At 41.3% G+C, this 15747-nt stretch overlaps 1 protein-coding gene and 1 long non-coding RNA gene across 3 annotated transcripts; one reads left to right on the forward strand and one right to left on the reverse strand.

Annotated features, from left to right (window-relative positions):
* Window positions 1-642: 642 nt before the first annotated feature.
* LOC137889550 (uncharacterized) lies at window positions 643-15708 on the reverse strand. 2 transcript variants are annotated; one of them, XR_011105227.1, is made up of 5 exons: window positions 15645-15708; window positions 14507-14566; window positions 13493-13633; window positions 2968-3108; window positions 643-1766 (listed from the first exon to the last, which is right to left on the reverse strand). It is a non-coding gene; the product is annotated as an uncharacterized lncRNA (long non-coding RNA). The 2 variants fall into 2 exon arrangements; XR_011105228.1 differs by lacking the exon at window positions 2968-3108.
* gpr61 (G protein-coupled receptor 61) lies at window positions 7116-13413 on the forward strand. The gene is made up of 2 exons (XM_068733855.1): window positions 7116-7348; window positions 9455-13413. Exon 2 carries the CDS (start codon window positions 9703-9705, stop codon window positions 11119-11121), a length of 1419 nt encoding a protein of 472 aa, XP_068589956.1. The 5' UTR covers window positions 7116-7348; window positions 9455-9702; the 3' UTR covers window positions 11122-13413.
* Window positions 15709-15747: the final 39 nt, after the last annotated feature.

Consider the following 15747-nt stretch of genomic DNA (forward strand, 5'->3'; position numbering starts at 1 on the left):
AGGCTATGTAGAGTTGTGCATGTGCTGCTGTGGCAGGAGTCAAAATGTGTTTTAGTTTGTTGAGCCACTCTGTCTGAGTGCTGGACAAGCCTGAAGGCTGGTTGGCTGATTTCCAGTTTCTCACCCTTCATGAAGGCTGACAGCTGGCTTGGATTATTAACTGTGCAGCATCTGTCTGGATTTCACAACATCCCGCCTGCAGGACTCAGCTCTCTGGCTCTAATGAGCACAGAAGACGTAAGCAAGATGGCAGTGGAGAGAAAAGATGAGGGCTGAGAGTAAAAAAGCTACAATAAAAACAAAACAACATCAGCAGCACCACTGAGTGAAAATCTCACAAACTGTGATAAAGACATGGCAAGTTGTTGCGTCAATGTTTCACTTTTGCAGACCTGTGGCATTTGTAATGTTCTCATAAATATGTATGTCATGACTATTTCTGTCACCTAATGTGTATTTGGACAGTTAGAGTGAGTAATGCTGTTTCTTCACCCGTCAAACCAGAGAGAATAGGTTGTGCCAGTGTGATATTAACACACAATCACTCTTTAGTTCTCTCATCACTCTTTGGCATTTAAGTGATTATAAAACTGAAGTCATTTAACTGCCTCACATGAAAATATATTGCCAAATAAAATTTTATTTAAACATATCATCAAAGGAATGTTTCACCATCTTAGTTTTTCTCGTATGCCTCCACAGTGAACAAGGAATCCAAAAAATGTAGAAAAGACTTGATTAATTGAAGTAAATGGGGGCCACGTTTAACAACAGAAAAAACACTTCTGCATATGAAAACGTAAGACTGTCTGCCTGAAAATGCATGTGCTTGGTAAATAGGCCGATAGTGAGCATTCGACTGGATAAATGAGACTTGGATTATACTGCATGCGTTATGTGACAGTTTGTAAACAGATGTTTTGATATAGTTTTACTGTTGTTAAATGCGGAACGTTTTCTTCAAGAATTCAAGGTAAAACAGGGTAAGTAACTCAAGGGTGAAGTATTCCTTTAAGCCTCATCAGTCACGGTTTACTTTTCTTCAAAACAAGTAAAAATGTGACACTGAGAGTGAAATAGTGTATTTTTTGTTGTTGTCTCACAGATGTATGAAAGGAAGCGTAATGAAAACGTTTTGCATAATTTTTCTCTTTTTTGTTAGCAGTGTTGCTTTAGGGATGGAATTGGTCGGTCAGTCCACCTCATTGGTCCAGGTTGAAATATCTCAACCACTATTGGATGGAAAGACATGAACTTGAACAGACTTTGGTCCCCTCAGGATGATTTTCACTTTGGTGATGCTCTCCCTTTTTATCTACTGCATTCATCAGGTCACATTTTTTATTTGTTTAAAACTTTGGTTTTTGGTTAAAAAAAGAAAGAAATACTAGCAAAACTAATGACATCTACATTTTTCACTATTTGCACTTTGATTGCCTTTTGCCTTCTCTTTGTAAAGCACTTTTTTGTGCTAATCAGCAAATGTTAGCATGCTAACATGCTAAAGTAAGTTGGCAAACATAAACATTATGTGCTACCTGCTAAACATTTGAGCTAAATGCTAATATCAGACATTAGTGTTCAGATCAAAGAACCGCTGTTCCCAAGTACAGCCTCACAGAGCTGCCAGCATGGATGTAGACTCATACTCTTGTTTCACTGCTAATGTTATAATAATCAGTCCTCCATCCCTGCATCCACCTGTAGACTCTGAGGCTAAGACCCCCATGTTTGTCACTCCTCAATCTCTGCATCTTGATGTTTACCTGCGGGGAGAGACAAGTTCAACTATGAGTCTGTACGTATTCTGTATTCACATAAAAAATTGTTTCATGAGTTGGCAAACTGAAATGGATTTTTTTGGACCATCACAGTGATAAATAATGTTGGATTTACGTGTAACAGTTTACAGTACACATGATAAAATAATCTTATAAATAAAGGGACTTTTTTTTTAAAGAATGATCTCATTTGTTATATAACTACACATTTTCTCTGAAGAGAGAAAGCGAACATAATCCTCTTATGAAAAATAAAAAGTTAGAGATTACACCCATTCCCATAATGTCAAAATGGATAAAGCAAAAACTGAAAGGTGGGCTAAGTGACGATACACCTGGCCTCAACTGTGCAGATGCTCACTGACAGTAAATGCACACTGTTCCTGATGTGAGTGAGGAAGTGAAAGAGGGTCCAGAATATAAATGCAAAAAAGCCGTCATTATCAGTGGAGAAGAGACCTGTGATGTATGGTGGGTAACTCTAAGAGGGGAGGGGGTGTGAAGGCCTCGGGCTTGGTTCTACTTGATGATACAGCCATTAATCTCAGTCTTACTGCACCGATTGGTTTCTATGAAAATTACACTACAGGTTGTGGGACATCCTTTGAGTTTGCTGTTTGAATTTCGAGCCATATGTGAGAGTTGCTCTCACGAGAGGTTTTTACAGAAGTAAACACAGAGGTTTTGTTACTGCGAGAAGAATTAACAGTAACAATTATAAATTTAAGTTAATGTGCTGCTCAGGACTGAGAGAGTGTGATGCGACTATAAAGGAATTGTTCAATATTTTAGAAATACTCTTATTCCCTTTCTTGCTACGAGTTTGATGAGAAGGCTGATAGATACAATTAGCTTAGCTTAGCAGGAAGACAAAATCCACGTGTGTGTCCTTCTGACAGATGAAGATCATGTCTTGCCGCAGTGTAAAGCAGAAAAGCCCCTGAAGGCCATTTGTGAATCAACCAAGGACATCTCACCTCACCGACCACCAGCTTGATGCTAAACATGCAACTGAATGTTCTTATTCATAGAGCCAAATTATCAAAATGTAAAAAAAAAAAAGCCTTATAGTATATATTTTCACGGGAAAGACACATTTTTGCAATAAACAGAAACTAACAAATGAATACGTCCAATGACACAAAACTAGTCACATTTGGTAAGTGAATAAAAAAAAGTAACTCACGATGAGTCATGATGTTCTCACAATAAAAAGTGTGACACTGAAAAGAGTCATTGAGCATCTGTGGGCTTGTGGCAGTGCGTTGTATTTTTCCAGCCTGTAATAAAGTTATGAAGTTTACTTGAATCACAAGTCTGAAGCATGCTGAAAAAGAAAAAAACACGATGATAAGAAAATGGTAATCAGCAGGTGAAATTTAAATGCCTGCAAGATGCCATATCATCCTCAGTTTTATTTAATTTTTAAAACAGTCTTGGCTCATTTTTTGAGGTTCAGTGTTCTTATGCGTCCCCAGACAGACAGAGCGGCCTGGAGCGTCGACACTCATCAGTGACTCAGCGTGTGCAGAGGACGACAGTGCCAACCTGGAGCCAACAGAGAGAGCTAATTGTGTCTGTTTGGACTCCAATGCAGTAGTGTGGGAAATCTAACGGCACAAATCGGTTACCGTCACTGGTTAGTGTTTTCTCTGTCTGTCCCAGGACTCCCAGCAAGCTATCCCAAAATATTCCTATGATCCTAATGGTTAAAGTGAGATTTCAGTCATGCAGTGTATTCATCAAACTTAAATCTTTGCTGTGAAATATGTATTTCATTAAATAAAATGTTATTGGGTATTTAATGTGTCTGAAATGGTGTTGTTTCCTTAATAATGTAGAATTATGTTTAAAACCAGGCAGGATGAAATATTTTAAGATCTATATGCTCTAATAAAGGAGTTAGTCTAGCATGTAGATCATCATTTGGTGACACTCTTTCTCTCCATCTCTGTAGATTTAAACAGACTAAACAAACCCTGAGATCTATTTTGGATCACTGCTTTTTCCTTGCAGCTCCAGTTTACATTTTAGCATTACTTGTGATTAGCAGTTTAGCTGAAATATGTGAGGATACACAATGTTGCTTTGAGGATTTTTTCAGCTCAGATACGCAAGTGTGAGCGCCCTCCCTCATTTGCTGCGGTGCATGATGGGGTGTTAGTAATCAGGGTCCGACGTGACCCTCCAGGTGGATGTTGTTCTCTTGGGTACCGTGGGAGGATGAAACTTGAACAAAGATGATTTAACTCTGGTCAGATACTGGCTTCCTGCATGTTTTATAAATGTATTAACTACTGGTCTTCACAGAGGACGATGTACAATGTATATATACATATACAAATAGATAATGTAGACATTCAAAATAGGTAGCACTACTGCTTTTAAAATAATGTGCACTCTCAGTTGCTGGTATGTAGGTCATGGGGGAAATGAAGCCCTGAGTGAAGCAATTCAAATGAAATAATGCAAAATTATTTTTATAGCTCAAGTTATCCATTGGGGGTTTGATATCAGCCCAAACATGATCTCCTCTTGCACGAACAGTGAGTTTGTAAAACTGATGAACTGTTCCACAGCTTTTGTTTGCAGTGTGAGCTCGAATGAGGCCAAACATTTTAGTGTGAAACATACATTCAATGGCCATGATGATGATGATGCAACCATATAAATAAGTAAATGTTATTCAAAGTCTTGCTCTGTGAGCATTAGTCAGTTTCTTAAGTGTTGACGTGCCCTATAAAAGCAATATTTTCTGGGATTTCAGGTGTTGCAGTTACTTGTTAAATGTGAGAGCTCCCCCTACTGATGAGATCTGAGATCACAATGGACAACAATATTAGATCAGCAGCTGTAATTGAGCATGAATCAGCCCACCTGTGTTCAGTTAAATAGGGAAAAAGGAGGCATAGAATAATTAGCGATCCAACATGGTGGCAAAAGACAGAACTCTCCTCCTAATGGCTGGTAATGCATCCAGTGTGTATGACAGAGTGTGTATTTGTGCTGTGAGGTTGATACACTATTCTTTCTTTCGTATCTGCTGTTGTTGGATTGGAGGGGGGAAGAGAAAGAGGGGGGGGGGGGTTACCATGGAAACCATTGTATTTCCCTCCCCTGATTGGTGCTCCTGGCATGAGCAAGTATCTGCTATTTTTGTCATTATTCAACACCTCAGACACGAGCGCAGTCACAGGACACACACACACACACTCACACACACTCACACACACACACACACACACACACACACACACACACACACAAACACACACAAACACAGGATACATAGAACTTGAAGAGTGGAACATTAACAAACACAAACAAAGACTCCTCTATACTCAATTTCCTTCTTCAAACGCCTCAGTGGTATCATCACATCCCTGATCATTTACACATAAACACTCTTAGGGTTTTATTTATCTTCAGTCGCCTTAACACAGTTCAATGCTAAAACACATTTTAGTGGAAAATTGATATCTAATTTGTCCTACAGATCATATGAGCGACCGCAGCATCTCAGCAGCAGCACAAAGTGTGATCTTCAAACGATCCACCCAAAAACAGCAGCAGGTTCATGGCAGATAACCTTTGTTGAACAGAAACTCAGCACTTGGATCAATAACTGAAATTGTGTTCAATTTACCAATTGATTTATCAGTAACGAAAAGCAATATGACTCAAATAAACAAATCAACGTTTGTGCAGCTTTCCACTGATGAATGAATCCCTCAGGAAATACACTGCATGAAAGAGAGATGTCACATACTGATGTTGTGTGGGACAGTCCATTCATGCAAATCCTGAGGGAGGAAATGGCAATTTTCATGGCTTCAATTGAGACAAGAAAACCTAAAAATAAAGCCCATACACTCGAGGTTGGATAACAAAAGGGGATATACAGTAAAATACAGTAGAGTTGACAGATACAACAGCCACCTCCATACATCAAAAGGTTACTTCTTGTGTCCAAAGCACATTGTTATTAAATCATCTCATTTGGCACAATTACTAAAAGTATGATTCACAGAGAAAACTACAGAGAACATGAGCCAGAGGCAGCAACAATGGGCCAACCTGTCTGCAGTTATGTTTTTATGACTGCTATCACAGGCTCCAACTTCAACACTTATTTCTATCATAGATCAATTATCTTTCCAAAAACCAAGTTCTTTAAGACCAAAGACACGTTCCTTCTTGTTTTATTCAATCAACAGGCTAAAACTCAAATATGTTCAATGCAAAATAATATGTTGCTACTTTCACTTGATTAAAAAACTCTAACGATTCTGATCAAGTTTCAGTCTATCATTCAATCAGTTAATCGACTAATTGTTTCAGCTCTCTTGTCATTGTTTTTAGGCTTTTCTGTTGGTTGTCTGACATTACATTTGTTATTTCCTGTGTGCTGGTTGTCTGACTGTCAAGTGTGTTTGTTCTCTTGATCTCAATGAGTCTACCTGATTAAATTATAACAAACTGAATACTAATATGTGTCTATATTTCTTTTTTAAAATGTATATAGCAGAGTCCAGATATTGTTGAGTTTAACATCTGAATTGCTCAATCCCCTGAATCCTACATCTCACAGTCCAGTGAGAAAACTAAGTCGTTCCTCAGGGCAGTACATAGTTCAGAAAGTGTACTACGTATGTTGTGTGTGCTGGGGTTTTGTAAATGTTAATCTCAGCTCATTAACATTAACCACTGGGATTCTTTTCCTCTCTGTGAATCAATAATCCAGCCTCGTGAGAGGGCTTTTGCTGGATTGTGCATGGAGGGAGAGCTCGGCGAGCTGAGCATACGGAGACAGAGAATCAGGGAAATGTTGATCCAGAGTATAACAGGGATTTTCTGTCCTTATTGTTAACAACTTCTGCTCATATTATTGGGACCTGGTGGGACCTGGTGGGACCTGGTGTGACCTGCGGTGAGATTAGTTGAAAAGGTTGAAAAGCAAAGCCATCCCTCCAAGAAGAGCCCAAAGCCGGTAAGGCACTAAGACCCAGTGGAGTGCAGGGAGGCTTGGTGCTGCCAGCCTGCCCACCCGCCGCCTGCCTGTCTGCTCTGCACGGCTCTGCAGTTACCCTGGGCGCGTGCTGGAGACAGCACATGTGTGTATGAAAGTGTGTATGTGTATGTCCAATCTTTTGCATCACAGGCTGGAATACAGAGAGCCCTCTCCTCTTTTTTTTTTGGTACCATCTCTCCGTTCTGCTCGTGCTCTCCCACCTGAATCGAAGACCTGGCTAGAAGAGAGCTGATGGGAGGGGGGCGTGTGTTTGAAGGGATGGGGAGGGGGCCGGTCAGCTTGGTTGGGTGGGAGGTGATGACGAGATGAAAGGGGCCAGGTGAGGAGGAGACACAGGAGCGCCTCTCTCTCTCTCTCTCTCTCTCTCTCTCTCTCTCTCTCTCTGTGACGTGGTGTGTGTGTGTGTGTGTGTGTGTGTGTGGTGTGTGTCAGTGTGGGTTTGCTGTGTGTGTGTGGAGGAGAGAAAGCGAAACAGGTCGGCACTCCTTCAGTAGACTGAACCTGCACAGGAGGAAGCAGCCCTCTCCAGACTGAGGTATGTCACCAATGTATCTTCACACACATCTCCACACATACCTGCCCTGTTAGCAGGGTGTGAGGAGAGATGTGTGTGTGTGCATGTATGTGTGTTTCAATGTATGGAAGTTAGGATGCAAGAAAGAGTCACATCTGACTCCAGGGGGCAATACTAGAGACGGTGTTTTATTATTTCATCATATCACATCCTCTTTGTGTGTAAAAGGACAACATTTCTGGAAAGAGATTTCACGTTTGTTCATTTAAACTCCTGATTGTCACTTGCATGTTGCTGCTGAGGAGTGAAAGTGCTTTGTACTGGAAGGGACACTTGAACAACAGGCTAGTTTTCTCCTCGCAGTAAACACCATGTCATGTGCATATTATTGGGTCATATGGTTTCCAGTCGGCAGCTTGAGAGATTCTGCTGCAACCTTAAATTCTAGTTTTGTGTGACTTTGTTTGGAGCTTCAGAGTTTGACTCTAAATTTGACTAATCTCATTGATTTGATTATATTTAATAGGAGGATGTGCTGCATTACAACCACTTAGTCCCTTTTTTTTCACCCTTTTATTTTTAAATAGTTCTCTTTGTGTGGTTTCGACTTGATAAAATCAACTTTAAAACAACAACTTTAAAACGGGTGACAGGCACATTTCTCCATTTTAGATGCTTTTTAATGGGATTTTTGTGTAATAAAAGGCACTTTAAGAGACTGGAACATTTGTGGTGATAAGGTTCTTTGCAGCAAGAATTTTAATTTTGGTGGTCCTTAGAGCACTTAAGTGACCCCCGGACACCAGAGAGCAGTAAAACAATCAATGCTGATTAAACTAAGAATCTCAAGAGGGCTGCTCCTCAGTTGCTGCTACGTCACAGCTGAGATGTTGTTTATTGGTTAGTTTATTGGGCTGAAGGTGACTGTAACCCTTTGACCTAATCAGCAAAGGCCACCTACGTACGCCTACGTCTTTCAGGTGACTGTCTTGCTCAAATGTGCGTACGTGGGCAGGAATAACAACAGGCGCCTTGCAGGGATGAAGCCTGTCACACTGGTGAAATGGAAAACTTGCACATGCAGGTGTGCAGCATATGGAAATGTACCAAAGCCTTAGCACTCGTGCCACGGCTTTTACAGTGTGTGGGGTTGTTTCCAGGTGAGGTTATGACAGTAAACACAGCGCAGGGCCTCTCGACTACTCCACTGGCCACAAAAAACACTTGCACTCACTGCTGAAGGGGCTCAGCCACCATTTCCATGATTTTTAGATTATAATTTAACAAAGCTACAAAAGATTGATTCAGAAGAGTATTCAGTCTTTCAAAATGTATTTTCCCATAAATGAGACAACCATAGGAAGTTTAAAATGTTATGTTCTTCACGTCATGATTGTAATGATACGAGAAGTGTTTATCGATCTTCTCCTCCCATCACTTCAGACAGCAGGGAGCTCTGTAATGCTGAGTTTCGCATTTTATTCACTCATCCATTTTGCTTCTTGACTCTGTTAAAGGGGACATATGGTCCACTCTGCGCTTTTAGCTTCTCCCTGAGGCACCGGCTGCTGCCCTGAAAACACACATCTGAGGATGCAGATGTCAAATATGAAGTAAATTATGACCCAGACTACAAGTGGGTTTCACAGTGAGACTCACAGGATCACAGCAATATAAATAATGTTTTACAAAGGACTACACTGAAAGCCATTTTCATTTAATTTAGTATACGTGACCAATATTGGATTTCTTGCATTGACTGTAGATTAGATTGATGGTTTTTAGGTTTGTTTTTTACCGTTTCTATAATGTATTTCTGGTCTGAACAAAGAAGGATTTAGGTGTTTTTTGGGATGACAAATCAATCAAATTATCGTATTTCCAGATTGCAACCTGCTATCCTATATTTCATCAATATTTGGTCATATAATATCCTTGTAAATATCCAATTTAGAACGTTGTTTTTCATCTTTTGGACCTATACTTTCAAACTAGTATTTGACAATCTTATTAGTTAGTTTTACATTTCACGAAATACACTGAAACGCATCATGAGCATGTTGAGCAAACTAACTCACAACCTTCACTTGTGCATACTTCTAAACAGGACTTTCTCTTTTGTTTCAGATATTTCCATCTGAAGGTCACATTGGAGAAGGACGGCTTCACTAAAAGTTGCAAGGAATTGAGTGAAAATTCCTGTGATTGTCTGCAGAGCTCCAGGCTAAAGTCTCTCGGGGTTCCGGGCCTGCACAGCTCCAACTGCCATGACAGACACCCCCGCCTGAGCTTCTCAGTGACACCCTATGACAGGGGAGGATGGGTGATGGGCCCGTGAAATTCAGCGGACTCTCTCCTCCTTATCCCATCCTCTCATGGAGCGTCCTGTTACACCGAGCCCCTCCTGGAACACTTCTCTCTTCGACCTCCCCATATCTTCAGCCTCATTGCACCCGAATATCTCTAACGTGACCTCGTCGGTCGCAAGCATCCGAGGTGGGGTCGATCTGAACCAGACATTGGCGCTGTGCGCTATGCTCATCATTGATGTGCTAGCAGTTGTGGGGAACTTGGCCGTGATGATTGTCATCACCAAAACGCCGCAGCTGCGCAAGTTTGCCTTCGTATTTCACCTGTGTCTGGTGGACCTGCTGGCAGCACTGGTGTTGATGCCTCTCGGGATGCTCTCAGACCGAATCCTGGTGGACGAGGCGTTGTGTCGGAGCTACCTCTGCTTGAGTGTGTGTCTAGTGAGTGCTGCCATCCTCACCATCTGTGCCATCAACGTGGAGCGCTACTACTACATCGTCCATCCCATGCGTCACGAGGTGAAGATGACGGTGGGGGTGGTGGTGATGGTTCTGGTGGGAATCTGGATTAAAGCCGTCGTCATGTCAGTGCTGCCTCTCCTGGGATGGCTGCTCCAGGCAAACCAGGCTGTGGGGACTCCTTCAGTTCTCATTCCCGGTCAGAGACACTGCTCCCTCCACTGGACGGGAGGCAAGATCACACGGCTGCTTTTCATGGTCTTCTTTACGTTAATCTATTTTCTGTGCCCCATGCTGATCATTCTGGTGGTCTACTGCAACATGTTCAAGGTGGCGCGAGTTGCAGCCATGCAGCATGGGCACCTTCCCACTTGGATGGATACGCCGCGACAACGGTCCGAGTCCAACAGCAGCCACTCCACCATGGCGGCAAGCCTCGGTGGGACTGGTGCCCGCACCACCCCTCAGAGGACCTTCAGCGGCGGGAAGGCTGCAGTAGTGCTGGTGGCAGTGGGAGGCCAGTTCCTCTGCTGCTGGCTGCCATATTTCTCCTTCCATCTCTACTCGGCTGTGAGGTCTACCTCTCCCGCCTCGCTGGCCCAGCTGGAGGATGTGGTCACATGGATTGGCTATTTCTGCTTCACCTCCAACCCTTTCTTCTACGGCTGCCTGAACCGGCAAATTCGCGAGCAGCTGGGCCGCCACCTGGCTTGCCTCTTCAAGCGGGCTGGGCCCAGCGAAGGAGAGCAGCTGCCCAGCCATGAGGCCTCTATTGAGGAGAACTTTTTGCAGTTCCTTCAGGGCACTGGATGCAATCTGGAGCCCTGCAACTCTCACAGCCGAGCCAGCCCAGAGGAGCCAGAGACTGAAGGCCATCAGGAATCAGCTGTTCAGCAGAACACGCCAGCTGACTTCCACATCCCAGGGCAGATCGTTGAGGAAACCTCAGAGTTCATACAGCGGCAACAGCTGAACAATGACCTGCATGTATCAGAGAACTGCTGCAAAACTGTACCAGAGCTGTAGCTGCCTCTCATGTACCGTTAATATTGCCATCTATAATCCAATAAATGTACTTAGTTCCATTCATATTTTCTATAATGTGTTAAATTAACTAACTATCTGCAAAACATGGTGTTTTCTTTGAATTAAGTTGTGTAGCTTTTCAGAGAAAGACAAATCACCTCCCTCGTATCCCCAACAGCCATGGAGCGTTACATGTTTTTAGAGCCACACAGTGTCGGGCTGTTTTCTGTGTGGTGTTAGCAGATGGACACTAAACCATTGTTAATCATGGGTCAGTGAAGTGACAAACATCACGTTGACATAAAGAAGTGCTGAAACTCTGGGAAAGCAAAACTTCAAGGGGAACTCAGTTTTCACAGTTTATGGAAAACTACAAGAGCCATTAAAAGAAAGTTTTGAGACAAATGCTCAGTGAACTGTTAGTTTTGATATGCATTTCTTCATTAATTCCTCATTATGAAATTAGTCATAATACATCACTGCAATTACATGAAAAATACTGTATTTCCAATGTTTTGGTTTCTACTATACAAAATGTGTTTTGTGTTTTAAGACTTGAAGAAGCCCCTAGACAATCAGTCCAATTGACTCAATGATTCAGCAGGTTCTCTATTTATTCAACTTTCTCCTCATGACACCAAGGAATTAATGCAAACATGTGGCTGTTTTCCCAGTAGAAAGGAGTGATTATTCAGAGCCATTTTTTAAATCGTCTTGAAATATTCATTGTGTTAAAATGGATCATTTCACAGCTGGTGCTGCTGATGGTATTTATAATAAACAGGCTGACACACCAGCATATTTTTAAGCATTTTCCATGAGCATCATTATCATGTTTATCTGCTCTCAGTCTTGTGATTATCACCTCCTCACCAAAATCATCTCACATTGGTATACTCGTGATTTCACTCCTTCCACTCAAAGAAAAACATTGTGACTGGTTTGATTTGTATGCCAGTTGTGGTGTTAAGGATTTAAATAAGCTTTGTAAAAACACCGGCTAACAGCACAAACTGTCAGTTTGTTGACACAAAGCTGAATGTGGACAGATTCGGACATCGTGACCAGTCCCCGTCAACCCGTAATGTCTGTGCTGTTTACAGGTAAACACGGGAGCAGTATGGGTGTGCTTGTGTTTGTGCTTTAAACAACCAGGATTGTTGTGGCTACACAGCGGCACACAGGTGAGACAATGCTTACACATGGCAAGCTTTGCCTTTGGCCTCATTAAGCAACAAATGGAAGACTCTGGTGATACTCTCTCTGATCTCAGGTGGAATACAAACAGTTTGCACAAGTCACACGAGCAGTGACAAATGTTCCAAAGAAAATTACAAGGCACAAATCTCCTACTAAACATGTTTTTTGTCTCTTTTTATACTTGCTCTTTCTTGCTGTGTTCATCTATTTTGGACTGCCTCATACTGGAGTGTTGGCATGATCACAAGACACCCAACACAAGGCGTACAGGGAAGGCTCATATTTTGCTGGGAGTCAGAATAAAAAAAGGCCCCTTTGTAAGTAGGAGACATGGGGCTCTTAATTTTCTTGTGATATGACTTTGTTGCTGACTGTTTTTCAAATGGGGTCGTCGTGTCATCTTGTTTTCAAAATGTTGTGTCACAATGATGGTGCAGTATTGTGAGGCCCAAATTTAATCAACTACAACAGTGAGCACATGAAGCAATCCCTTCCATAATCCTTACTGATCTGTATATATGCATTTTTTTATTTTTGTTGGTAATTAAAAAAAAAAATACTTTAGTATAAGAATTAATAATATTCAATTTTATGCAACAAAATACCCACCAGCGTGCAGGAACAAGGGTAGTTTAATCTCTTTAGATAATCTGAGATCTTCCTCATTGAGCATTATTGATCATCATGTTGTAATACATTCTGTGATATTTCACACAGTCCGGGGTCATTACAAAGCCCCTTATGTTGAATGAATCCACCATTCAATCAGCTGGATTTCCGTTACCGTAGCAGCAAAATTGCCCCGACCAATCTGATTAAATGCTTTAAGCTCTATTTCTGCACCATCTGTTGATTATGCGGATGGAGAAGTAAGCTGTTCTGAAGGTGAATGGCAGATAATATTCCCAGCTTCGGGAATATTCATGGACCCTGTCAGCTTCAGTTATGTTCATTGTAAATCATCAATACAGTCAAAATGTAAAAAATGTCATTTTTTATTTAATTTTCCCTTTCCTCTCTTTTTTTGTACCTGAGTTGGCTGTTTGGATTCTTCATTATTAAAGTTTGTTTTTCTTGTTAGGATGTGTATTAGATACCTATCACTTGACATGATTAAAGACACAGCAAGAACATTAACTTGAGTGTTGTGGGTGTTGTCATATTTACTTACCAGACATTTTCCGATCAATAGCAGCATCTATAACATGATCAATCCCGTCAATCATCTCTTTCTCTCCTGCCCTCTAGCTGCATGTGTGAGAGTGTGTGCTTGCAGGCAGGTGGTGCAGCGTCACAGAGGTGAAATGAAGAACTAAGAACAGGATGAAAGAGGAGAGACTTTGGAGGATGCTGAAGCTTGTCAGGGGTGTAATGGACGTCACAGTAATTCTCAATGATTAACACCCCAAAACACTGACCACCTTAGAGCACAACTTCAGGCCCCACATAATGTAATTACACTCCAACTAAAATGCTTAATGCAAACAAAAAACACTGGGGACGTTCACTCTTTTCATTAAGTGCACTGATGGATGAATCAAAGCCATTATCCCCTAATAATTTCAAATATAAATCTTAAATCTAGTGATAATAATAGAAATAGGAAGGAATGCAAGATTATTTAGATATGGATTGTGCAAATTTTGGCCACAAAGATAATCTAAATATTTAGTTTATTTAATATCCAGGTTATGATAAATGTTCAGCTTTGGCATATATAGCTTCAGTTGTTTATCACCAGAAAAATCCCAGATTCCACCATCCTCTCAGCAGCATCCAGGCTCCTCCTCTATTTTCTGATTATCCCACTTTATACCCGCTCCTGTGCTGCTCCCAATCGGACAGAGTGACTCATGGCTTTCATGTTGAGCCATGGAGGGTGCCTCTCGCAGCGCAGAGAAATAGTTCAAACAGCCTGACCTTTGTAAAGGGCTACAACACGCCCAGTAAAAGGGCTCAAGGACAGATGCCACCATCATGTCACCCTGGGGGGCCACCGGGTGCAGCACAGAGTCATTCAGCGGATGAGTCGGGTGTGTTTCTGATCAACTAAACGCTTAAACAGAGAGCTGCGATCATCTGAGACGGGTTTGAGGCTCCCAGAGCAAGAAAAGCTGTCCGTCTGTGAGAGAACGATCCCTCACTGGATCCCAGATGAACTCAAACACATGAATTTCTTACTTACTTAAATCCTGACTCCTCTCAAATCAGCTGTTGCCTTGGTAACCTGGTGCTGATGACAGCGCTGATGGATTCATTCGTCAGGAGGAGACAAGAGACAGAAGCAAAGACAGAGATTATTGTTACACATAAAGACATAAAGTAATAAATAAAGATTTACTGTTTAGTGGGTCTCAGTAAAGTGAGTGACTGTATGAATTAATGAGCCAGTCACTAGTAGCATAGCAACCTTTAAATAACATTCGTAACTTTCTTGGACTCAAATTTCTAAATCTACACCTCAAACAATAAATGATTTACATTTACCGTATAAACAAAGCACTTTCTAAAAAAGAGTTTATACTTTGTAACTAACGGCTTTAATAATGATACATAAATCATGTCATGAAATGCTTTATAAGTAATTACATGGTGAAAAATTACTTCTGTTGCTTTCAATCCATCCAATTTTTAGATAATGTATTCAGAAATGTTGGTAATTAATTTAATAAATAAATTGTTGATGAATAGATTTGAATCCAGAGGATAAGTGGTTATCTGGTCCAGTCAGTGAATAGGATTTTTGTTAGTCCAAAATGTGTTCGTATTATATGGATTTTAAATGATCGATGAAGCATTAGTAAATGATTCATTCACTATAGTTAGCCGATAGTTACAATGTATAAAACCGGTATAAAGGACACCTTATTAGGGAGTGGTTCCAGTATGATTCATGGCTGCATGGTCCACCAGTAAGCTGCATCAACTGTACAACGACTACAATATGTAAACATGATTGATGTGTAGGATAAAAACCATGCATATAGTGAAAATACAATGACATTAAGGCCAGTGTGGAAAGAACAAAACAATATAATCCCCTGTTGTGAAAGGCGCTTGCAACAGCAACATGAAATGTGTGTTACAAACCTTTAAACCTGCAGACGAGTTCACGGTCTGACAGAAATACTGCGAGGTAAGTTCAGAGTAGTGTGGGACACAACATGAAATCCACTGATGTCTAGCTCACGTAGCTGCATGTTTGCATTAAGACGATAGACTCTAGGTTGCTACGGGACCCAACAGCAGGTCTAGTTTGTAATAAGATGACCAGGATCAAAAGAGGTTTAAAATTAAAACAAAATATCGAAAATGAACCTGACCTCTTGCCCGAAGAAGTGTATCGTTTGAGTCCGTTTGAGCAGTAAAGTCTACACCTGCAGTTCATCTGTAAATCCACTGGGGGCGCTCGTACACCACACAAAA

This window comes from Cebidichthys violaceus, unplaced genomic scaffold (assembly GCF_023349555.1).
Source record: "Cebidichthys violaceus isolate CVI_PGR_0920_01 unplaced genomic scaffold, fCebVio1.0.p SCAF_6, whole genome shotgun sequence".
Taxonomy (NCBI): Eukaryota; Metazoa; Chordata; class Actinopteri; order Perciformes; family Stichaeidae; genus Cebidichthys; species Cebidichthys violaceus.